Raw genomic sequence first — 26,215 nt, 5'->3', positions numbered from 1 at the left:
AGTCCAACCTACTGCTCAAACCAGGCTCAAATTCAATGTTAGAGCAAAATACTCGGGGCTTCGTCCAAATAACTTAAAACTTTTTTCAGATATTCTTTTTTCAAAAGTTGTGATACCATAAATTCTGTAGGCATTTCTCCACTAACTCTGATGCAGGCCAAAGAGGTCTTTTTGCTAGTGCTGACTTTTAGTAAAAGGCTTCTTCCATGGAAGCCTTTGTATTACCAGTCCCTGAAGTAATCCATGCAGCTCAGCAGAAGCACGTTCTGTTACACTGCTATATATCCTAAAGGGTGGCTAGCATTGGGAAAATGATCCTGTTCTCCTGTCTGAAGACTAGGATGGAGTGTAATAACTTGATGTTAGCTATATACACTGAAGGCACCCTTAACTTAAACAGCGTTAAGGGAAAAACAAATGTTAAGTATTTATAGAATCTAAACAATTAGGGCGTTCATGCAAGAACAAAGACACCACATTTGATGTACTTTCCCAAACTCAAACCTGAAAGATTTCTGTCCTTTTATCTTAGAAGTGTTTACCTCCCCCACGTGGCCATGGACCACTAGAGTTCTGAGTTTTCATTTTGAGGAAAAAAAACATAAAGAACACCGCTAACTTTTATGCCCCAAATCTCATTTGGGACTTACTTTGGTCTCTATTGAAATAATCTCCCTCTCTTTATTCACTGGACTTTAATCTTTTTCATTTCCCTGACTTTTAATATTTGTTCTTCTGTCTTTCTTCATGCCTTGGGAAATGGTGACGTTCTGTTCTTATGCCAGATCTGGGCATCTCCTTCCCTTGACAGTCCATATAAACACAAATATAGAAGTGCTTCATATGTACAAATAAGATTAAAGTGTGCATCTTGCTACTGGCTTTTGACTGAGATAGTTATTTCTATCACATCCATGTTTATACTGGATATAAGGTAACTAACTCAGATTTCAGTCTTTAAGAGGCATAAGGCAGTGTAGTCAGGAAGTTGCTTTAATATACTAAGAGATGGAAGAGCAGAGAGATTGTAGGTACTCATTATACAGAAGGGCTTGGTGAATAGAAATATAGCTTAATTTCAATAGAGCATAGCAGCAGAGGGTGGAGACTAACAATGATCAGTTAAATGGCATGATCCCAGTGGGAACAATTAAAGTAAATGTCTATCATAGAGATTAAATATGGGCTAGAAAAACAGCAATCAGTCTGAGTGATAGCAAGCTGATGGTGTGCATACAGGATGAAGAGAACTTCTGAAAATGATACAGAAAGTCAGATGTGTAGGTAAATCTCTCCTGAGAAAAGCTCAGACATGCTCTATATAACGTGAATGGCAATGAGCACATTTGGGGAACCATGTGCCAGAAATTAATGTCATGCAGCTGTCATTGAATAGAGCAAATGTTCTGAATTGTACAAAGTATTCCCTTGGCAGTATAGGAAATACTGGGTGAATGGGGAGCCATCCCAAACACTTACGTTATGAGAGATTTAAAATGATAGCATTTTCCATACATTACAAGATTTTCAGATTTAGCAGAATCTGGACAAGTTTTAGTTTCAGAATTACAGTTCAGATATGTTACACCTGTAAATACGACAGAAATTTGCAAAGGAAAAGTGGTAAAGATTTGTCTAGAAATACTAAAGAAGATTAATAGTTACTGTCTCCAGTGTGCTTTGTTTTCTGTATTCTTCTTGCTGCAACAATTAAGGATTTCTTGTCATTATTACTTTCTGTGTGTCACTATGGTTTTCTATAATTTATTGAGGGGGAAAGAAGGAAAGACATTTCATTCATCACTGCAAATCTCTTTATATTTCTTAATGTGCTTTATATGAAGTGATTACACTGACAACAGCAACATTTGGACCCTAATTTATTATGTAAATAACTGGTCCTGCATTAACTAATACGTGTCCTCCTGGGACAACATCAGAATTGCATGGGTTTGTCCAAATTGTTCCGAAAGACCATACCTGACATCTCAAGTGACCACAAATTAATAATTTTCCTTCTCTTGCCTGTCTCCTCACCAGATATTTGCTACAGAGATGCTTGTTGAATGCAGGCAAGAGCCTGATGGTGCTCTCATCCACAAGCTAGATACAGATTTCTAGGCTGAGCCAGCTCACCTGACTTTAAAAGACATTGATGTTGATGCCTGCATTTCGGCTCAACAGCAAAACTCTCTGAATAGCTATCAGACAAATAGGAACTTTACAGTATTATTTCTCTGACTGACTTAATTTTGTACAAAATATTCAATACATCTCCTGTCAGTTACAAAATTAAGACGTTTTCTTAGCTAAAATTTTGAAGCCTTACCTTCACTGATATCCATTTGACCTCTGAGAACGCCCGAGAATTTCTTCTTTTGAAATCTTGTCCTCTCCTTGCTCCTGTGATGCTTTTCCTTCTGGAGTTTCCTGCATTTCTAATTGTGCATGTATTTGAATGAGTTCATGGTTCTTTCCCCTCACCATCTGGCAGACAGAACTCACTGTGGCTAAAACACAAGTTTGTTAGCCTTTCTCCAGCTGTAGGTTTTTATGGCTTGCTTGCTGCAATATTTACTTTCCTTTGGCCTCAGCAATGTAATCGTACCACATGTATATCTGGTTAGGTACCTATATCCAGTGTGCTACTGCAGAGGTTATCTTCCCATCTTCTCACTTTCACTGTCTTGACACTATCTTTAAGTTCCCCTGCTGACCCTCTCTTTGTCACATCCTGTTTCTCCATTGTTTTCAAGGCCTTTGGGATGTTTAGTGAACCGATGTTAAATGAAGGATAAAGGAGGTCATAAGGAGTCCTGGAAGTGAGAAAAAACCCCAATGTATGTGATGCAACAGCCAGCAATACCAGCTTTCTGCATCTAAGACTTCCCGGGGAGCTCCTGTTCTTGCTCAGTGTGCGTGTGTCTGTGCATGTAGGACCCTTGATGAGAGGGACAGGCTCCTCTAGGCCCATCTGATCCCTGCTTTACTTCAAACCACTTCTTATGACGTTGTCTTTTTCTGGGCACTGAAGGGAGCCCTTCAGTAGTGCTCTCCTTGAGCTTCTTCCTTCACACCTTCTCAGAAAATGCCTGTATCTCGCTTTCCCAGTAAAGGGGGAAAGAGCTCTACTCTTTAATTTAGAGCTCTGATGCACCCACTTGTGCAGAGGCAGCTCTCATGCTTTATAGCTGGCAGGGACCCCCTGATGTTACGGGCTACTGTGCAGGGGCATCCATGCGTCAGTTGGCCCGGTGCTCAAATTTGCACTATCTGCACTTGATGCAAGAGGTAAATAAGACTCCAAAAGGTTTTACTGAGGTCTTTGAAGTTCTGGTGGAGATGGACCCCACTGCTCCCAAGGTAAGAGCCACCCCTGCCTCAGTGTTACTCCTTACTGGGCTGAAATTAGGAGGAAAGAAAAGCCTAGTTTTAGACTGTGCAATAAGCAACTTGCCCAGTGGTCACCCCAATTCATTAGATTATTCAGCCTGCATGTGAGTAGTATGAATATATGGGAGTAACTAGGTGAGGTGATATCTGAACTATAGTGAAATATCAATATAATTTCTGTGTGGGCCATCTAAGCCCCAGTTCTCTTACTCCAGCAAGTTGCCCAGATTATAGTCATTTGTATGAATGCATTTGGTCACTGAAGCTATGGATTTGTTGTTTGCTTTTATTTTAATGGGAAGTTTTTGCATGTGCATAGGTTGCTGTGGTTAATAGATAGCTGAGCTAATGTAACAGGGGATAACAGTCATAAGTAAAATGATGGGCTGCAAGGAAAATTAAGACCTTTCACAAAATATCATTTGGTTTTTATTTGTTCAAACGAAGGCATGGGTTAAGGCTGCAGTATCCCTGTTGTACTTCTGTACTTGCAGCAAGCCACTACTGGGCACCAGGACCTCACGGTAGGCAGCACCTCCATACAGGCAGCTTTATGGAGGTACATCTGGGCACTGACTGGATCAGACACAGAGACAGCTCTCTGCCGTGAAACTTGTCTCTCCCCCTTAAGCAGGTTATGCCTATGCTTTACCATTACAAAACAGCAACCCCCAATGGCAGCAGTAGTTTTTCCTTTGATTTTACAAAGCAAAGGCAAGAAATTTCCAATTCACAAGCAAAGAAGTTGGACAGATGTGTCATTGCAATATTAGTAATTAAATTTCTCCTTCCAATGAAGAAACACTCTGTATTATCATTGCCATCATGCTCTAACATGATGACAAACTTACCTTTGTTGTAAAACTAATGCCCTTTATCTGAAAAATAAAATCAATCCTCTATCACAACAATCAGCGTTACTGATGTATTTATTCTTTGCTATGTCTTTGTCTTATATTCCTACTGAAATTTAAATTAAAAGGAAAACTACTGAACCAAAGCAGAAGACACTAGAATAAGTTAGTGTGAAATATATATTTTTGTAAATGATTTTGTGCTGCTTCATGTGATGTCTTGTTCAGAGTCTAGATGAAAACTGAAATAGTGATTCCAAGGCCTAGACGGAGTTTAGAAATTATTAACATTAAAAATAGCTCATAGTCTATTGCCGAGCCATCCTGTCTCCTCTTTGATGCCTTGTGCAGAGCAGAAGATGGAGAAGCACATTTCTCATCACATTTAACTGCTGAAACACACATCAGTCCCTAATGTCAGACTTCTCATGCCCATGGATGAGTTCAAAATATAAATTTTAACCAAGGAATTGCTAAAGCTTTCATCTCGGGGAAACAGAATCCTTTACAGTATGCTGCAGCTCTCTGCCAATCATTCAAGTAGCAGCCTGACAATATCTAGAGCTCTGTTAGAACAATTACAGTGAATCCTGCTCTCTTGCTATTGGAAGGCAAACCTTGCCTTCAGTTTTCCTTTTTCAAAGCTCCCAAGCTTTTCACACTGCTTTATTCTTCTAGTTAAAGATGGCAGGGATGAGAAACAGAGAAGAGGTGGTTCATTCTCCTTTTTCCCCTTGTCTCTTGCTTAGTTTCCAAAAGTGATTTGCAAAGTATATGGTCTTCATACATTCTTTTGTTCTCTCTAAATCTAGCAATACAAATCTGCTGTTTTTTTCCTTTTTCTTCCTTTCCAAATCAATCTTCTGTGCACAACATCCCTTTCTGAGGCCTTGTTTGTGTGCGCTGTCCATCTTTTCATCTTCATTAATGTATATCTCTCTTCTCTCTGGCATCATGGCTTCTAAACTCTCACCCACATCAGATTTCCTAATATACCAATACTGAAATAATCCCTTGACTCACAAGTAATGCCATACCTCTGTCCCTCGAAAATCCTAATACTTTATATTTCCCATTCAAATACTGTCCTTAGATTATTTGCACCTCACTGCATGACATTATGCAGTCTTCTGCATATCTGCATTTTTTTTACATCTAGCCATGTCCTTTTGTGGCTCTTTTTAAACCTAGCTCTGGCTTTTAAAAGGATATTGGCCATCCTGGGAAGGACTTCATGTGAAGGAAGAGGAGATGTGAACCCTCAAGCCTCAAAGAACAAGCTGTCTCATCATGAGGTCTGCACTCCTCTGGGAAGGGGGAGTACTCACAAGCCTCGACACTGGCCAAATGCTGCTCACTTTCAGGGTGAATCCTTGAAGCCTCTTTCTGTCTTAAGTATCCACAGAGGAGGAAGCATGACCAAAGACCTGACTTCCACAGAGCATAAAGAAATTACTCTTAGAATTTAACAAATGAGGTTCAAGTCTATATGAATTTCCTGAGAGCAGTTTTTGGTTCCTGAAAAATAGATTCTTTTTACGCATCTCAGACTGGGAAATTTTGACATAAAGCCCTTTAGTAAATAGCCTGTCTGGTAACTAGGGCAATGCTGGTTTTAATTTACTGTAAGAACCAGTTTCTAGCATGATCCTTTTCTTGAAGGGTTATGCCCTTCAAGAGAACATCATTTCTTCAAGGAGTGCTTCCTATCTCATTTTTTTATAGCAACTCTAGTGATTTCTGCTGCATGTACTCACTTCACATCTCACTTTCCTCACTTTGCATCCTATATCCTCAGGATGAGAGGATGTTTTATTTAGAATTCATCACTGCCTCTCACCAGGCCACCAGAATGAGAGGCGATATTTCATCTGGCCCAACTGTTTGGTTCCCTGTATTCCTCCAAATTGCTTCCTCTCAAATTGCCTTGAAGTTGAATTATGGCAAAGACACTGGAAACTAGCATCCATATTCAGAGCATAAGAAATATTTTTGAGTCCTCCAACCAGCTGTCATGGTTTAACCCCATCCAGCAACTGAGCTCCACACAGCCACTCACTCACTCCCCTGAGTGGGATGGGGCAAGAGAACGTGGGTTGAGATAAAGACAGCTTAATAGGTAAAGCAAAAGCTGCACGTGCAAGAAAAGCAAACCAAGGAATTAATTCACCACTTCCCATGGGCAGGCAGGTGCTCAGCCATCTCCAGGAAAGCAGGGCTCCATCATGTGTAACTGTTACTTGGAAAGATGAAACTCCATAACGTCAAACTTCCCTCTCTTCCTTCTTCCTTCCCCAGATTTATATGCTGAGCATGACATCATATGGTGTGGGACATCCCTTTGGTCAGTTGGGGACAGCTGACCTTGGGGTTTTCCCTCCCAGTTCCTTGTGCACCCCCCAGCCTGCTCACTGGAGGGGTGGGGTGAGGAGCAGAAAAGGTCTTGACTCTGTGTGTGCACTGCTCAGCAATAATGAAAACATCTCATCAACACTGTTTCCAGCACAAATCCAAAACATAGCCACATACCAGCTACTATGAGGAAAATTAACTCTATCCCAGCCGTAACCAGCACACAAGTCTAATATATTTTTTAATTCATGAGAAATAAATTAGACTCTCCTCCAGTATCAGCGCTCTCTACTCTGGCCTTTGTGAACTGGGATTTCCAGAGAGAGCCTCAGATGGAGCATTAAAAGGAATCTGGTTCTGGTAGTTGGTTTGGTTTAAGACCTTCTACGGCACTGGGAAGAGAAGGCAGTCATCTGCAGCTTTTAACACTGCATGTGGGCCTAAAGGTAGTGCCTATTACAAGCCTCTATGGTGGAGGCCAGAGGAATCCTGGTCACCATTGAGGTTCCTACCTGGCTAAGAGCAGCCAGCACTTCTGGTGGTACCTAAGATCAGGGAGGGGTACAGGAACCCTGCCCCTGGTTTCACAGCGATGCAGACCAGAGGAAAACTGTTACAGTACTGTCCCCTCTGCTTCCTCACAAAGTAACATGGTCTTCTTCTCATCTAGATTAATTAAAGCCTCAGACAAAGAAACTAAGTTTCTAAGGGAGTCTGATCATCATATTGTCTGTATTCAATTAAAATTAAATGAAAGGAGACTGAAATGCATACTAAGATATCTCTAGCCTATTTCACCTTATTCTGCATTGCAAACATGTTTAGTGAAAGCAGTGATTTACCACACCATTCATTAAAGTTAAACCCTTCCTCGCATGAATGGTTCTTGTGTCAGTGTATAGAAGGCACATTTTGGAACATGGGCTTCAAGTTTTGTTTCATGTTTTTACCAGAAAAGGTCTCTAACCCTTCTTTCTGAGGCAGTGCTATTAAGAGTACACTAAAAAAAAAGCATGTTTATTTATCATGCACTTTTCTTGGGTCTCAGGCTGTATGTGGCAAGGATGTAAATTAGACGGTGATCTGCACTGAAACGCATTTGCACCAATTCATTTTAATGAAGCAATGCTGATTATGAAGATTTAGCCTATCTGTATGCTTTGACTTAGAGGAATTACTGTGATCAATCTGTATCTTTCTGTTGATATCTTGCAGATGAAATAAACACAGTTCTACAACCTATGGCACAGTTCCTGTTCTCATTTCTGTTACCAAACCTGAAAGACACAAAGCCCTCTTGCAGGCCACAGTTACATTTATCACACCAGGATCCCTAGTAGGAGCATTGTTAGGATGGCCAAAGCTCTTGCCTTACCTCTGCTCTTCCCAAATAATTCTCTCAGCTGAGGCAATCCACTTGGCCAGGCCGACATACCAGGTAGTCTCCTGGGGGAACAGGCAGGAAAAAATACAGGGAAATCACTTCTCACCCATCTACCCTGTCTAATATGTGCTTGGCTTTGTAAAGTATAAAGGCCTTATAAAGCATTATTCCCGTATGACAAATCCCTTTCTGAATCCACCATCCAGGCAGGGTTCCCTGCAGGGTTGTGTGCATCTCTGCCTGTGTCAGCAGCTCCCTAGGATGCTTCTGACAGGCAGGGTGAGAGCTTGAAACCGCATCACAGAGAAATACTGAGTGGATCTTGACTATGAAAGGTCCTATGTTTGGTCTTCCCCACTCTGAAACTCCTAGGACAGAGGAGGCCAAAGCACACACTGAAAGAAACCCAAGGTCTTCCCACTGTATGGTCTCTTCTCTGACGTGGTGGTATCCAGCACCATGACACATGCTTGAAGATATGCTTGCTTGGTGTTACTAGTGTGTTTGCAGTGACAGGCGCCTGGAGGGGCATTTGTGCTTGGAAATGAGGTGAGCAGCAAGACAAACTGGTAGTGTTACACTCCTCGGAGGGTTTGCTGTCAAGAACAGTGACAAAGATGGTGGCTTGGGATGTCAGGCACATTACTCAGTATTTACAGCTATTGCTGGGTCAAGGGCTGAGACAAGAATTGGATATGAAATTACCCTTCCTTCTTTACACAGTACTATAAAATAAAATGAAAAGTAATTTCAGGAATTGTGGGGTGAAAATTGGAGAGAAGTAAATTGTTCAAGTTGCTGCAAAAAGAGACAATTATGGACACTCTCCATGGCAGTCAAATGCTCTTTACAATCATCATTACAGTGCTGTAGTGCCTTGGAGCCCTTTCCATGGAGCAAGACCTCACTGGTATCAACAATTTTTTTGTGAGTGTTCTCATTTAATTAGAGAAAGACATGCTCCCATCACCATATGTTTTTTGTTTCTTTATTGCAATGAAAGGAGGAGACTTTCCTACGATACTCCACATGCGGAGGCCAGCTGGGAATCTTGCAGCAGCTTTAGTTTGCTGGGTGCTGCCCACGTGAGTGTGCATTGGACTGAGCAACAGCACTGCAGGAGAAAGAGGCAAAGACAGCCCCAAGGTCTCTGGAGCAGCCAAAGGTTGTGGTTTCTCTGAACCACAATATCAGCTTAAGGTATCGCTGCTCTTGTAACTAATGGGCTGATATAACTGTCTGTGGGACTAGGCTACAACCTGGCTTCTGGAACAGACCTACCTTTAAAAAGCTAAAATATGCTTTAATCTCACTTTAGAACCAAAACCAACCCGTTGCACTGCATTGAAGTTCTGCCCGAGACTGTTCGAGTTATTTCATTGGTCTGAGGAATAAGGACAGATAAAGCAAAGCCCCATGGTTTTAATTCCTGCCCCAGCCAGGTGAACTGAGTCTGTATTTATGTCTCATTTTGAAAGCAGCTGATTTGAAGCTCCCTGACATGTCCATCTGAACCTCTCCAAGTTGATCAGGCACCAGAAAAGACTTACCCATTTCTGACAAAGAAATGACTTATAAAAAGGTGTTTTACCGGACTCAGTAAATCAAGGACTGGAAGGGTGTTACCACTGCTGTGAGCTTCCCATCGGATAAAAGTCTTTGTTTTCAACTTCTCGAAGGAAAAAAAAAGCGTGTAAAAGCCCTACAAGAAATTAACTGAATGAGTTATCATTTCACATGTGTAACAGCTTCCTTACAAAACATTTATGGGAATTTCCCAGATGAATGATTCTCTTTATTACAGTCATGAAGCTGGGGTAGGAGGAAGGAAAATGGATGTTTCTAAACCCCATCCCCCTGGTCTGCTGAACTACAGCTGAAGAGATCACTTGTTTTCAAAGTAGCTGAGCAAATTAAAAAAATAACTATTGCTCAGGGGCAGACAACACACAATTTGCTATTGAATATGGAACAACGGGTGAATCATTCTTCGATCTACCAGTCTCCTCATTTGTTTTCATTGCAAGATGAGCTCTCCTTTCCAAGGCAGGCTGTCAGGATCCTCAATGTCACAGGGGCTCTTTTGCTGCTGCCAGGAGCACTCTTTCTGATGGACAGTAGAAAGTTGTCTGTTTTTTCAATTCAGTTGCTCATTGCACAATTCAGGCGTGAGCAACTAATAACCTAGGCATTGCTACTGCATTGATTTTGGGGCAAGGTGTTCTATCATTTTATGGCACTGAGTTTAGAAACAGTTGCTTTAATTTTATCCTGAGGAAACATAATGAAATTTCTATAAAAGAAATATGCTTTTCCCCATAATTGCATCATTTGTTGTTGTTGTTGTTGTTGTTGTTGTTTTTTGTTTTCCCCTGTACTTCCTCCAAGGACTGACATTTTTATTTCTTAGACAAGCCATTGAAATTTCCCAGCCCAGTCTAAGTCATCCCTCAGAACTGAATGTAAATGACTGCTCAGCAGTACCAATGCCAACTCAAAACCAGGTGGTTTTAAAAATAAACAGAGTGAGAATTAACTGAAACTAAATACATTTTCACTTGGATGTACCCCCTCTCTGTCCTCCGCCAGCATCCTACTGCATATTGTTCTTCTTTAATATTGTCGTGGTTTGAGCCTGGTTGACAGCCAAACACCACGCAGTTGCTCAGTCCTCCCTTCTCTTCTAGTGATGAGAAGGGGCAGATGAGCCAGGCTTGGGATTCAAGATAGGACCAGGAGGGGCAGATCACCCATTATGGTCACGGGCAAAAGGCAGACTTGTTAGGGGAAGAAAAAAAGAACAGATTTATTACAGACACCACCACCAACATTTAACAAAGTAGGTCAGCGAGAAGCATTGCCACATATTGAAGACCTTCCCTCCACCCCTCCCTTCTTCCCAGGCTCAGCTCTGCTCCCGATATCTCTACCTCCTCCCCCAGTGGCACAGGGGCAGGGAATGGGGGGTGCAGTCAGTGCTGCTGCTTCTTCCATCTTCAGTGGGGGGAGCTTCTGGAACTTCTTTCCCCTGCTCCATCATGGTCCCCCTCTCACAGGAGACAGTCCTCCATAAGCTTTCTCCAACATGAGTCCCTCCCATGGGCCACAGAGTTTCCCTACACTGCTCTGACGTGGGATACCAAACTTCTCCGACTGGAGTCTCTCCCACGGGCTGCAGCCCTTCCTGAGCTGCTCCAGCGTGGGACACCCCCGCATGCTGCAATCCTCCCAGCGCTGAACTACAACAGCGGGGTCTACCTTTTCCCACAAGACCCCGGCCTTCTTTGGGCACAGACACCTTGATCAACCATGTGAAACACACAGGCCATAAATCAGTTTCTGCTCCACCGTAGATCTCTATGGGTGGCAGCGGGGGGGCTGTCCTGCCATCTCACCACAGGATACAGGGGGGTCTCTGCTCCGGCACACCTCCCCCCTCCTTTCTTCCTCCATTCCTCCACTGACCTTGATGTTCACGCAGCTGCAGCAACTCCTCCTCACCAGTCCCACTGCCCGTCACCATGTCCCTTCTTAAATACATTATCGCAGAGGAGCATTCGATTGGTTCAGTTTTGGTGCAGAGGTGGAGCTGACTTGGAGCTGGGGGAGCTTTGAGAAGCTTCTTACAGGGGGCCGCCCCTATAGCCCCCTCCCCTGCTACCAAAAAACCCCACCACTCAAACCCAGGACAAATATGAAGACTTCAGAATGTGTTGTTAAAATTGAGGTAAGAAACTCTCCCCAACAGCACTGTGGAAAAAGATTTTCATATTCCTAAAGAACCCCTTTTCCCTAGTGAATCATTGCCTTTTGCTTAAAGAAAACTGCACAGGATCACAATCAGCGGAGAGGATTTTTTCCAACCTTTTTCATATAAAAATAAAATATCAAACAGAGCGCTGAAGGCAAGCAATGAAGGTTAGCAGCATAGAGGTTTATAACACAGGTCAGTTGGAGAATTACCAGCTTCTTTCAGAGAAAGCGTGAAATGTGCCATTAAATGGGAAATAATAATTCACTCTGCAAGGTCTGTGCCTCCCTGTAGGAGTTCAGCAAAGATCAGTATCTCTGAAACATTACTGTTTTATTAGTGTGCTTAATTTTGGCACTGAGAATGAGATGACTAAACAGAGGTGCCCAGCTGACCATTAAAAGTGGTATAGCAAGGACTTGTTCTATACGCTCACTAGAGATTTCTGAGCATGTGAGGAGCCCTCAGACATATTAATAACTTGAAAGAAATAAGACTAAACTTTTGTTTTTGCTGCTTCCTCTGAGAAAATCCTTTTCTTGGATGATGAGAGGAAGTAAGATTAAATGATGGCATCCTTTCCCTAACTGCCGACTTCAAAATTAAAGTCAGATCTCAGAAACCCCAACAGCAGAATGATCGTATTTACAAAATAGCTTTCTAGTTTTTATTGTTATTAATTTTTTGAGATTCTACAGTGTATTTGCATCATGCTTTCTCTCCTAAAAACAGGAGTACTGGAAATGTGTTTTTAAATTAAAATTTACAGTACTGCCTAATATGATGTATATTATGTAGAGGGTCACAGATATCAAGAACACCACCAAATACTGCAAAAGTTCACACCCTGCTTTGAGTTCTCTTCTTTGGCTGTAAATTCCAGCTGTAGAAAACACATTCCCTGTTCTCACTCCCATACTGGAGGAAGACATCGTCCATGGCTGTCACTGTCCACGCTCTGCCACAGTTGCCAGGCTCTCTGTCCTCAGGCAGCTCTTCCGAATACTTCCTAAACTGATTGTCACAACCAGTTGGGTCAGCTCATGGATTATCAATTTGCTGCTTAGATTTAATATAAATCTATTAGGCCGATATGCCCGGCTGTGTGCTGAGTGAATTAGGTAGCACTCATCTGAGATGCGCTGCTGGCTGCCTGGAGCAAGCGGTAACACTGGGATGGAAGGAAACCAGTCTGTCAGTAAGAAGAGCACGTCATGATCAGAGAAGAGGTTTTCCTTACTGGGCCAACCACATGCTTTTCTTACCTCTCCTCCCTCAACCACTGTACTTTGCTGCACATAGCTAAGGACTGAGCATAGTACTACTCAATCCTGCTGGAACTTCTTTTGTGTCCATTTGCTTTGTAAGTGGCTCTCCAAAGAGGGTTCACGTGCTGCTTTTCCAGCCTGTGCCTGTGACGCTCTATCGGTTACCATCCTCTACCAGTGATCTACAACAGGTCTTTCTTGAGATGTTGCTCACTGACAAAGCATAAATTGAGCAAAGATGCAAATGCAATTTACACATTTACTACCACCACGGAGATGATGATTAAATTACAGTTATCACTTTGAAAACATGCTGTCCCATGCACACAGCTAACAATTTACCCAAGCACTCTCCTCAGACCTTTACCTAAATAATGTTATTACTTAGCAACTGTGAACATGTTTGATGTCGGGCATATTAATAATGCTCCGATCTCATTCCAAATAAATTATGTCTCAGATAAACATTTGCTTCACTTGAGATGTAGCAGCCCTGTCAAACAGCTGGACAAACAGTTGAAGCGTGTGAGCATTGGTCAGGCCACGCTTCCCTTGTTCACTTCTCATTAACGTTGGTTCCGAAGAGGAGGCCGGGGCTCACGCAAGGTAATTCGGGCCAGGCGGGAGCGGGGAGCCCAGGGGTCAGCGGCCCCATCCCGGGACGTCGCGGTCCTCTGTGTCAGGCAGCACAGGCGGCGGCCAAGAGGCCACGGAAAGCCTTCCGTGGGCTGACTGTAATTCTGAAGCTATGAGAGAAGCTGGGGGAACTCTGTCAGGAGACCGAGGGCGTTACAGCCGGACGCTGGCGGCACCAGAGCGGCTCAGAGCTGGCGCCCCGACGGACCGGGGACCGCCTCCGCACCCCGCCCCGCCCCCTAGCCCCGCCCCGCCCCCTCAGCCCCGCCCCGCCCCCTGCCCTCTCAGCCCCGCCCCGCCCCTCTCGGCCCTGTCCCGCCCCGCTCAGCCCGCCGTTGCCCGGGACGCCGTTTACGACAGTCTTCCGGGCTTGCCGTACGGCGGGGCTGCCGTACGGCAGCTGCGTGGTGGTTGGTTTCCGGTGGGTGCGGGTGACGGTGTCCGGGTTGGAGAGCGAAGGGAGCTCGGCGGCGCGCAGGGAGCAGCGGCAGGCGCTGCTGGCGCAGGTGGGCTGCCCGGCCTGGCCTGGCCTGGCCCGGCCCGGCCCGGCCCGGCCCGGTCCGGTCCGGTCCGGTCTCGCCCGGCCCGGTCTCCCCCCGGCAGGGTGTTTGGGTGATCTCGTCGTGCGCGGGGTCGGTGCGCTCCCGGCGGCGGCCCTCGCCTCGGCCCCCGCCCATGGGTCCGCCGGCGGCAGCTGGGGTTGGGTGGGCCCTGGGGAGAGCCCCTTCTGCCCCGAAGGGTTATCGGCAGTGGCAGAAAGCAACCGGAAGCGGAGTTTTGAGTGGCGGCCAGCCGAGTTCGTGTGTTATGCCACTTGTGGCGTTGATCTGCTTGGTACTTCACTTATTAACTGTTTCTGTGCTTACACCTTTGGAAAGAGCCAGGGTCGATCTTTATGCTCTCTTCAGGTATTTGTATGCATTGATAAGATGACACCACCTGCACTCCCGGGCCTTCTCTCGGCTAAACAGTCCCTGCTTTCAACCTTTCCTTAAATGAGACATAAAAGTCAACTGCTTCTCCTTGTCTTCCTGGCCTTCCTCAAGGAGTTAGTATCCCTCCATTACAACACTCTGGTCATGGAGTAGTAGTAACTTGTAATATCTTGAACAGACGTGGGAGAGCCTGTTTTTATGGAGCCAGGATGTTACCTGCTTGGTTGTATCTTCTTGTAGTTTTAGCCAACAATTCAGAGGCTCCCACTCCGATGCTTTAGTAGTGCTGTTGTGACTTGGAGACTTTGCTAATCCTGATGCATTTTATTCAGAGCCTGCCTGTATGCCCTGTTTGGTACTTGTGCAGTAAGCTGCTGATTCTTGTTGTAACTTGTAGGTAGAGTGAATGATAAAATAGTAAATGGCACATCAATTAGATGTCATGACTTGTTTTGAAGTTTAAGGAGTAGGTGATAACTGTATGGAAAGAGAAGTGTAAAAGGAGAACAGGGTATGGAAAAAAATATGAGGTTGTGATGATGGGCTCTTTAAAGAAGGAAGGCCAAAATAAGCAGCATCCAAATCTTATTGGGCAAACATATTTTCAGAAAAAAAAAGTAATGGGAAGATGGTCTGGATAGCCTAAGGCTTACACGGTAGTGATGTCTTTTTTCAAGGCAAAGTGGGAAGACAGAGGACTTCAGGTAGTATATTGTGTGGGTGTCTCCCTTGCACAGTTGTGGAACCATTTCTAGGCAACAGAAGTTCCCTTTAGTGACTTCACAAACCTGGGGTGATCCTGCTGCACTGTGTGCTTCCCCGTTTGACAAGCAGCTGAAAGACAATTCCTTTAACTTAGTAAGTGAATCATACTATCCTGCAAAAGTTTGTTGCTGTTGTTAAAATGTCTTTTGCTCTATTTGAACTGCTGTATGATACATTTAAGAGTGCCTTTGCTCAGTTCAACCTCTTGGATGTTCAGAAAATACTCTTAACGGGAATTGAAACTTATGTAGGACACCATTATCCTACTTTACCTTTTCTTCTCAGTTGGTGCCACTTGTATAGCAAGCTGTCAGAGGCAATGCCACTTTCTTAGAATCACAGAACACCCCTGCTTGGAAGGACCTTGAAAGATCACCTGGGCCAACCTTTTGTGGGAAAGGGAGCCTAGATGACGTTATCTAGTGCTCTGTTCAGATGCATCTTGAAAATCTCCAGTGATGGGGATTCTATCCCTTGTCCTTTCCTTGTGAAGAGAGAGCATCTGCCTTCTTTATAGGTGTCCTTTAAGTACTGGAACACCGTGATGAGGTCCCCCCTTAGACATCTCTTCTTCAGGGAGAAAGACCTAACTCCTTCAACCTTTATACACAGGGCAGGTTCTTCTTGATCATCTTTGTGGCTCTCCTTTGGACCCTATCCAGTCTGTCTGTGTCTGTCTTGAATTGTGCGGACCAGAACTGGACACAGTACTCCAGGCATGGCCTGACAAGTTCTGAGTGGAATGATCATGTCTCTGTGTCTGCTAGTAATGCCCCAATGGATGCAGGTCAGGATCTGATTTCCCTTTGTTGCTGCAGTGCTGACCCCTGTGCAGCTTATTGTCCACCAGGACCTCCAGGTCCCTTCCAGCAAGGCTGCTCCCCAGCCACACGGGTCCAGACCCATACTGGGCTCTTGGGTTATGTCGTTCCAGGGGCAGGACCCTGCACTTGTCTTTGTTAAACTTTGTACAGTTCTTGCTAGCCCGCTCTTCCAGCCTCTCCAGGTGTCTCTGTAAGATGTCGTGCCCTTCTGACATGTCTACCTCACCACCCAGTTTGTTGTCATCAGCAGACTTGGTGAGGGTGCTTTCAGTCCCATCATCCAGATCTTTTATGAAGATGCTGAGTAGTGTGGGGCCCAGGATTGATTTTGGGGGGACCCCACTTGTGACAGGCTGCCAGCCTGAATAAAAAACATGGATAAATGGTTACTTTTTGTAAAAGCTTTTTACAGGGTCGGGCGTTACTGAAGTAGTTTATTAAATAATCTGTTTCCTCTTATTTGCTTCTGTTTGCATCAACTGTTTAACATGAAAGAAAAAGTGTTCTGTGAGCATGTTGTTTCAAAAATTTGATATAACTTCTTCTTTCCAAATATTTGTGGATGGTTTTTACTTGTTTTTTTTTTTTTTTTTGTTAATATCTCTAAAATAAAATCTGAAGTAAGAGATGTAGCATTAAAGACTTTTGTGATGTTTTTATAGAAACTGGATTGTGGTATTAAATATGCTGCAATCTGTAGAAAAGTCAATGAATTTGTATTTAACCTCTCCTCATGTTTAGGTAAGTCTCAGTCAGGGAGGCAGTAAATCTGAGAAGGGAGGTTTGGTTCCAGTAGTGTTGCAGAAACGCTACAGCAATGAGCCAAAGCTACTCTCATAGAGAAAAGGTTGAAGTTGATGATGAGAACAATTGTTTGTACAGAGGATGTGTGGGGAAAAGGGGCGGAAGTTGGTTTTGGGAGAGTTTGAGTTGGTGTTAGAAAGCCTACACGGAAGAGATCATGCTTCTTACTGTTAGGATATGTCTCAAGAGGTCTTCGATGGTAATGTAGCTTCATAGGTCCTAACTCTCAGTATTAATACATTCTTGTAGGTTTAGATGCTGCTCATCAGCCTTATTGAAGAAGATTAGAAAAATTGGTTTGGAGGTTTTAGAAAGAAACTAAATCTGCTATGTTTTCTTATCGATAAGATGTGCTGTATTACAAGGTATGTATATAGGATCTGTGTTGAATTTTGTGATTTCTTTTTCTTTTCATTGAACAAGAAACAGACCATCCTTGTATTGTTCAGCATGTTTTTTAAATTCCATGAATACAAATTATTCCTAGATGGAAATCTTAAAAACATATCTGCAACTTTTGTGCAACCCTAAATAAAACCAAATGCACAACCCTAATTTCCTGGGGGAAGGTAACCCTAATTTTCTGTATACAACAGTGGCTCAGAGTTGACATTTTACCACTCAAGACTAACAACTGGGGTGATAATAGCACTACAGAGATGCTCAGACAAAAACTAATCAAGTGCTAGCAGTTACTGGGGAAGGAGCAAAAAATAAAAGAAATGGTTACACAGACATATTACTGATTTCTGTATAATATCAAATAGTGTATGCATTCCTGGTCCCAGCATCTCAAGGAGAATAGAATAGCCTTGGAGAGGGTGGGAAGAAATGTGTCAGAAATTATCCTGGTACAGACTGTCCAAGGAGACTAAAGGTTTTGAGATGGGGAAAAATAGGCTGAAAAAAGTTAATGTGAGAAAGTTCTGTAAAATCATAGGTGATATGGAGAAGGGAGTACAGAATTGCTATCTGCTGTTTCTTTCAACACAAGAACTAGGTGGTATTAAGGGTTTTGCAGATAGCTGTCTCAGCGCAGGCAAAAGAAATCAGATGATGCACAGAGAATTTGTAGGGCCTCTTGTATAGCATGTTGCAATTACTGACACTTCTATCCAGACAAGAATAGCCTAAAAGCAAAAATATATGTTGAAAGTTATTGACTGAAAAGCTGCTGAGCCTCAAATTGCTGGAGGATACAGGAGTATTCTGGAGATGTGTCATTTTGGGCTTAACCCTGTATCTACTTTTACCAGCTTCCCTGGACACTACAGGACATGTTTCAGATGGGATACTAGCACAGATTCTCAGTTTTGAGAAGGACAGAGCACTGAGAAATTCAATATGGGGAAGCAGGATGAAGTATAATTTGTGAAATACTAGGCACTATGGTTTTACAAGTCCATTTTGTTGTGGGGTGTAGGAAGGGGTCTTGAGAAAGTGACACTGTTTTCTACAGGATTTAACCATTAGAGGTGCTTGGTCCCTATGTGGCCATTGAGAAACTTTTGCAATACGACTTTTTAGCTTCTTACTGGAAGTGCACATTCTGGAGTCTGTGTTATTTTTCCACGGTGTTACCTCTCCACTTCCAAGCAACCTAAAGCTGAGCCAGACTCCATGACTTTCAGAGGTTATTTTGGGTGCATTGGGTAGCACTGAAATGTACATTAATGATCAGATGTTTTTCATTGCTGTTGCTTGTGGAATTTCTGTGATCATCATCATACGTATGTCCTTGAACTATTTCTTTTCCTTGCAGTAAGAAGTAAAGTTGAAGTAAGGAGACGACATGTTGAAGGTTGGTAGTTGCCCTCCCACTGCCCTTTCTGTACCAGAGTTTTAGAATGTTATCAAAACTGTATAATAAACATTTTATCCTATTTAAGTCAGTGTGGGACAAAGGAGGCTATAGAGCTTCCTTTATCCTTGTTTTGGCTGATAAAGAGTTTCTTCCCTAAATTTCTCTAAAAAAACTTATCGCATCTTCCCATTTATGGACCGAGTAACCTAACACTAAGCTATGTAAAATGGTGAAATTTTTAAGACTTCTCATGTAGCTACTCTTATTTTTGTGCAAAACCAACCCATCATTTTGTAACATGGAAGCACGAGGATGTTGTAGTTGCCATGTCAGTCCTCTGCTGTCTGCTTTTCAGAAGTGGAACTGACTTGCTGCCACTTTTGTGCTGACAGAATAACATTTCTGTCTTCCTTGAAGTTGAGACACACTGTAACTTGCAAAGCCTGGAGATGAATATATATGTGGATATCCTATATAAAATACAGATATATATGTAATATATACTAGTACTTCAGACGTGGTGACATAGTACCATTTAAAACAGCATTTGATAGAGTGGTTAAATCTTCTGTACTTATTTTAAGTAATTGATGTTGTTCCCATTAAGTATCCCACATCTAGAAATAGTCAGTACTTAGCTAAGTTTGAACTCCTTTTTTTTTTTTTTTGTTATGTTTTGAACTTAATTCAAAAGAGAGTTTATTAAGAAAAAACCAGGTTTTATCACAAGCAGGTTTGAAAAATCTTTCTTTTCCTCTGACCATTCAGAAAAAGAAGAAAGCAGAAAACAGACAAATGAAAAAAGTAACCTCCCCTTGGGAGTACTCTGCCTGAAATTTTATGCAGGAAAAAGCTTCCAAATGACAAATTGGTTGGTAGGCTATTTTTGCTTCCCTACTTCTTATTGGGGAAGGAAAACCAGTCCTCGTTTGAAGAAAATGAAGTATTTTTGATGCTTATGGACTCCTAAAGATGTTCATCTGCCCATTAAAATATGTATGTTATTGATACTATGAGTAAGTAAGAATGGATTAATGTCTTAAGTGTATTGACTTTCTCTGCTTTAGTTAGGTTACTCTGATTATGGTTAGATGGCCTGCTGCTATAGTGATGGAACACAACTGGGAGAAAAATACTGCAAGGCTTTATCTATGCATTTTGACTGACTTGCTTGCAAAGGCAGAAAAAGAGATGCACAGGGACTTTCCAAATGTGGGTCATGACACTCGGTGATTGCAATCTTGGAAGCTCCTGCTTTTTGCCTTGGTAAAGACACTTGGGAAACTGCGTAGGGCTTTGCTTCTGATAATCCAAGAAGTTTACAGAGATGACTGTACTTCAGTAGTTCTGTTTCTGGAAAGATGATATGTTCAACCAACTCACCTTAAGAAACTTTTTGTTATGAAATACTGGAAATGATTAGTCTGTCTTTTGTTCTATAGGATATGTAGTTTGGGCTAAGATAAAAGGGAACTCTTTAACTCTGGTCTTGAGGGTTAGTACAGTGAGGAGTCTGAGACAACCTTCACTATCTCTTTGGAAGTAATTCTTTCCAAATCACTGAGCTCGGTAGAAGAATCTGATTAGTTCACTGTTGCAGATTCTATATCTGCAATAATCAAGAGATCAAAAATATAGTAGATTTTGAAACAGTTATAGAAGTAGAATAGATTTCTTTAGTAGCTTTTACATTTAAAAGAAGCTGAATAGAAGATGTTGCTGTTAGTTAATTTATTTACTATTTCATGTTTTTTGCTGGTTATGAACTTACACTTCTTTTGAAGAACTAAAATACAATCCAGCTCATTAATTGAGATTTCTGTTTTAAATTTGGGAACTGTATTCTTTTGTGCAGTCTGTCCTCCCAACTGCACTGGTAGAACCCAGCAGCTGGTAATGTTTATGATAATGATCACTAATCAAATAATTAAGTGTTGATGTGCAAATTGTTATTAGGCTCCAGAAATAGTGTCTTGTTTTGATGAGTGCAGTAGTTCATGACACTGCTGTTTTAGTTTGCAAGTTTAGAACAAGAAAATATTCTGATGGGTGTTTTGGTAAGTGCAGGGATGTATACTTTTCTTAGACATGAATTCTGCTTTTTTTGGTAAAAACTAGCAGTAATTAAATTTTGAATTATTCTTCTATCTGTCCTATGACATGGTATTTCTGCACTTCAGGGTTACTCTTCTGTTACTTGGGTTTTTTTTTGTGTAATCTGAGTCTTTCACTCTTTGGTCACTGAGGGTGATGTGATTTGACCATTCCTTGTGCAGAAAATCCTGTCTTACTGAGATTACAAGTTTTTCTTGATAGCAGTACATACTGATTTAAAAAAAAAAAAAAAAAAAAAGAGTTCAGTGTAGTAAGAAAGACCTCACTCAGTATTTCAAACGAATAGGATATATTCTTGGAACAGTATAAATAAAATGATACCTTGAGACAGGTTAATTCCACAAAGAATAAATTGTGTGTTTAGTTTTACTTACTTAGGTTTCTGAAAAAAATGTTTTCAGATGTGCAAACCATTACTTTTGGACACATCTTGTTTGATGCTTTTGACTTAGACCTCTACCTTTATTTTTGGTTTACATTTTTTGATTTATTTTCTTTGAAAATACAACCTAAAACTTAAAAACCCCAATGTGTAACAGTATCAGAGTTCACTGTATTTGAGTTCTAAACAAGCTGAGAAATCAGCAGCTTTTCCTGGTGAAGTATGATCAGGTATTTCCTCATAAAAGCCTAACTATTGGGTTGTTGCAGTGATTAATATTTGCCGAGGTGATGGAATGCTTCATCAGTATTTTACACTTCAGTTTTCAGTGGAAAATTACAGAAATTTCTCCTTACACAGAAATTAATAGCAAAACATATGACTGTTAGGGGTTATAGAGCTGTTATTTGTTGGAAGTTGCTTCTGTGCTGTAATACTAAGCACCTCCTTTTTGTTCTTTCTCTTTTAAAGCCTTTATGAAGTGCTACATCCCTGACTGTCTGTTGAAGGGAATAAGCATATCAATATTACTATACTCACTTAAATCTTTGAGTGATATTAGGAGAGTAACAGCACTGAGAAATGAATAATGCCTTTTCACAGAAGGTTTTCAGATTTTTGACAAAGCACCTCTATATACATTTTTGTAATCAACATCTTTGATTTAACAGACAGGTCATTTTAGAAGGTGAGTGATGAAGACAGATGTCATCATTATTACATTCTGTAAGTCCTCCCTTTAGAGCTTGCTCTGCCACAGAAGTGGAGAGGTCCTACACTAATGTGAAGCATCTGCCTACAGTTTCCTAGCAGTAGTAGCTACTGCAGTGCATCTGTTCATCTGTTGTGTGCAGCTGTACCAGCAGAAACAGTTACTGCCTCGCAGATGCTTCTGAGTGAAGGTTGACACCTCCTACAGTCTGGTCTTTAAATCATGTCTGACTGTTCTGTAATGATTATTGATGACAAGAAGCTTAAATTATTTTAAGTGATGGTCATTTCAGTGACTTGTCTTCTGTGCCTTTTGGCAGGTGAGAATGACAAAGAGTGGTGACATTTTCAGCTGGCACAGCTGTGTCTGGAGGAGGTGGAGGTGCAGGTAGCACTCTGACCAGTTGTGATTTGGCAAGTTGGGTGAAAGCTAAGCTCTTTCTTGTGTTTCCACTGCTGTCCTCCTTGGGAAAACTTTGTGGATATAACAATAATCAGAATATCGAGGGTAGAAGAATGGTCTAAGCATTCATGAAAATAAGTGTGTTATTCAGATAGAGAATTGGTATAAAAGCATCGGAACAGCAAGGAGGGGTATGTTCAGGTTCCCTGAAGGTAAGCACTCGTATGACCAGGGCTCTCCAGCCCTGAGCTTTAGGATGATGGAAGCTGGGATGGTAATACAGGCCACAGCAACCTTTCTGATAGCTGAATATTGGAACTGGTAAATGAGTGGAATGGTTTGTATGAAAGGAAGTGAGGTCATCTGGAAATTAGAAAGAAAAGGTTGTTTAGATTTTGGGTGCCTTATGTTGATTTTTGAAGGACTGGACTAGGTGTTAGATCTTTTGAACTTGTCTTGAACAAAAAGCTGTTGCTGAAAGGAGTTTTTTTTCCCCACACTTCATCTTCCCCAAAGTGCACATTTTTTCCCTCGTTCCTTTTGCTTAAACTGGTAGCCTTGATGACTTTGCCAGAGGGGCAGCTCGGAAGCTTGATCTGCGGGAAGCTGCACCCATTGGCGGGATTCATTTTGTGTCAGGATGGTGTCCCTCAGGTGGCTTCCCCTGAGGCTGGAGTGCTGGGACAGGCTTCTGCAGGGAAGATGGTGGAACATGTGAGGGGGAGTACGGAGAGGAGAGGTAGGGGAATGGAGCCCTGCCCTTGGGTGACAGGCAGCCATTAGAGCAGCTTAGCTGTTGCTCTGTGTTGGATGATTTTGTCACATTCTATTGATCTGGTGTTGTGCTGTAGAGTTTCTTCTGATTGCTTGTTAGAGAAAAAGGGAATTTTTCTTCTTTTGGATGGGGAGGTTGGCTACTGAATGGTGGTAATTATTATCTGAAGAACTAGAGGTTGGCCACAGTTAAAGATCAGAAATTGTGTGGTCTCTGGAAAATTTTCTCTGGCCTTGGTGAGCACTGAAACGGTAAACGGAGTTGGGGTCAGGAAAGAGTGTTGGTCGGGATTTTTGTGAGCTGGAGAGGAAGTGTTTTAGCTTCCCTAGGTGACATCCCTCCATCCCTTCTGGACATCTTTGGGATGCTGTTGTGTAACAACCTCCATTTATTGTGCAACCTAGACCTTGGCCATTTGCAGTGTCTTTCATCTTTTCTGCTTCTTCCTCGGGTAGCATGGTGTAATTTTTACAGCTTTTGGTGATTGTGTCTGCAGCATATTATAGGCTGTCTGGAGCGTTTTATTCTTCATTTAGAATATACTGTTGTCAGCAGCCATACAGGCTGGCCTTAATGACCTAACTAAAGAAAACCAGAAAGCACTTTCCCTGACCTTGATTTCCTTCCTTGTTCAGATAGGGCTGTAAAATCCAAGGCCCTTTGGCCTGCTTGTGGTAAAGACAACAGTTTGGCTCTGTTCACCCTGGCAAACCTTGCTAACATAGTGCTGTAATTATTTTTATAGCACCTTACCAACAGACCTTTCAGAGTACTTTGCCAGCATCGTACTTCACCCGTGCTTGTTGCAAAAGAGACTATGAGCAACTTTATTAGGGTGTTGCATAAGTATGTAATGTAGCATGATGCTTGCCCTTCTTGACAGATTGTTGCTTGTAATGGTCCTCTGTGTTCATGTGTAGCATGAACAGTCATTTCCATAATTAATGCATTACGCTGAAACAGGTACTTTCGTAATGTATTTATGGAGAAAAAACTTAAAAATATTGCAGTGCTGACCTAAAATGCACCTAATGTTAAGTATTCATTTGTAAAGGGGAAAGGATAAATTGTTGGATATTTTTGTGGTATCATAAACTATTAACAAACCTTAATGTGAATTAAATGCTTGAGCTCCTGTGGGTTGAGAGATGTGAAACTGTTACAGTTGAACTTTACAGCACAGAATGGTAAGTGTGACAGGGGATTTAACTTGTATTTATTCCTTTTCGACATTTTATAAGATGGTAGTAAGCCCTGTGTCATTATAAAAGACTAATAGAAGAGAAAGCTAAGGTTTGAAGCTAATAAAGTAGTGTTGACTGATTTTCTTCCTCTCCCCTACTTGAAATAATTGTATGTGTGTGTGTGAGGGGAAAGCCTTCACCAACAATAAAAATTAATATTTTAATTTGATGGTAGAGGGAGCCAGATAGTTTTTAGAGATAGAAAGGATCAGAGGGTATTGCTGCTAACCCTAGTCTTGTGTTAAAATGATAATTTAGGTGAAAATACAACTTATTTTATCTTTTTAGATTTCTAGGCAGCTTTCTTTTTATTTTACATTCAGATATTGTTAAGAATCTTCTATATTTTCTATCTTTCTCTAAGAAGAAACAAACTTTCACCTGATGTTTTTGTGTCTTTCTCTCTCTTTTTAGCAGTCTGGTTGTACTGCCTCTACAGATTCATCTTGCCCAATCCTGTTTCATTTAGTATTCTGGAGACATCAGTCTGCAGTTTGATGATGATTTCTAGTCATTCTGCGTTCTGATTATGCACTTGTATACTTCAGCCAAAATGATGATCCACCTCTTTTATTAGGATCATGTATCTCAATTACCTAAATATTTGGCTGTATTTTTTCTATTTATTCTTAGATCTAATAAAAAGTATAAAAGCTCCTTTTGTACCTTATTTATAATGTTAACTTCATTTTATGCAATGCATATTTGTAACTTTGATAACATGTAGGAAATAGTAATATTAATTAGAATATACCTGTTATTATAGAGAAATGTAGGAGGCTGAATCTTCCTAGACAGGCAGAGAGCCTATTAAATGAAGACATGTCGACAAGCTGATCTTGATTGGCCTTTATTTGAGATGCTTATAGATTTATATACCCAAGAGCTGCTGAAAGGGTGGAAGGGAACTGTTGATTCCAGCTGCAGGTCTTTCTTAACCAAATGTGAAATGGAGTATGCAGAAAGCCTGTCCTTTTCCCAGTCTAAACCTTGCCAACATGTTTGCTCCACAATTATACATGGAACAAGTTTGGAGTCTGTTTTTGTAGTGCTTTTCCCATCTAGAAGTATATTCAAGTTCCCTTTATCTCCACTGTTTCATCTTTGTCCAGTTGTAAGCTTAAGGGTTGTGTATGTGTGGCTTGTAGACAGTTTGTGAGGTGCATAGCTGACATTATTACCCTTCACTTGACCATGAATGTGGCATGCTTAGTTACGTTCTTTTAGTCATGTGAATAGCAGAAGGGCCATCATTGTCTGTATGGACTAGAACAGAAAATACCATTCAGTGATTTCCACATGAACTTTCAAGGGTATTGGCCCAGATGGATAGATGTCTCAAGGTGGCCACCAGTGAGTGATCTGGATTATGGAGAGGTAGCAGGAAACATAACTTAATTTTTTGGAGTCCTGGGTGGTTTTGGTGACCCTACGTTATGTTGAACAGCTATTTTACTCTCACTGAATTATAGTCCTGTTTATTCTTTTGTGGCTTTGTTTATTTATAAACTGAAAAACTCTTTTGATATTGGAATAAATGTCTCAATGTGCTCTTAACTCGTTATTTCTTTACCCCTGCCTTTTGAATTTTAAGATGCAGCATTCACCCTTGTAGACTCTCAGATTGATTCTACAGATGGAAGTCCCTGTCTTGGTTTCTTTATCCAAGCTGACTTAAACTATTTTTTTGGTGTTTTTGTTTTGCAAAGTCCCTTCTTTTAAAACAAAGAATTCTGGGTCGCAGCCTTGCTTTGCTTGCATTTAAGTGCATTAGAAAGTATCACCTGGGGCTTTTAAGGAAGTAGGCAATGAAGG

General features: G+C 41.7%; 1 protein-coding gene across 3 annotated transcripts in view; it reads left to right on the top strand.

Moving 5' to 3' along the window:
• Positions 1-14,033: 14,033 nt before the first annotated feature.
• Positions 14,034-26,215, top strand: part of CWF19L2 (CWF19 like cell cycle control factor 2) — a 79,340-nt gene continuing 67,158 nt past the window's right edge. The window contains exons 1-4 of one of the 3 annotated variants that reach the window (XM_042792176.1): positions 14,043-14,144; positions 15,251-15,431; positions 17,216-17,331; positions 18,729-18,767. In XM_042792176.1, coding sequence (XP_042648110.1) covers positions 18,759-18,767 — 9 coding nt within the window. In that variant the 5' untranslated portion in view covers positions 14,043-14,144; positions 15,251-15,431; positions 17,216-17,331; positions 18,729-18,758. Of the gene's footprint in view, positions 14,145-15,250; positions 15,432-17,215; positions 17,332-18,728; positions 18,768-26,215 lie in introns of all 3 variants that reach the window. The other 2 variants (XM_042792178.1, XM_042792179.1) reach the window with 2 other exon arrangements.

This window comes from Tyto alba, unplaced genomic scaffold, assembly GCF_018691265.1.
Source record: "Tyto alba isolate M040663 unplaced genomic scaffold, T.alba_DEE_v4.0 Super-Scaffold_2, whole genome shotgun sequence".
In the NCBI taxonomy this organism is placed as follows: Eukaryota; Metazoa; Chordata; class Aves; order Strigiformes; family Tytonidae; genus Tyto; species Tyto alba.
This window is presented reverse-complemented; position numbering and strand designations above follow the sequence as displayed.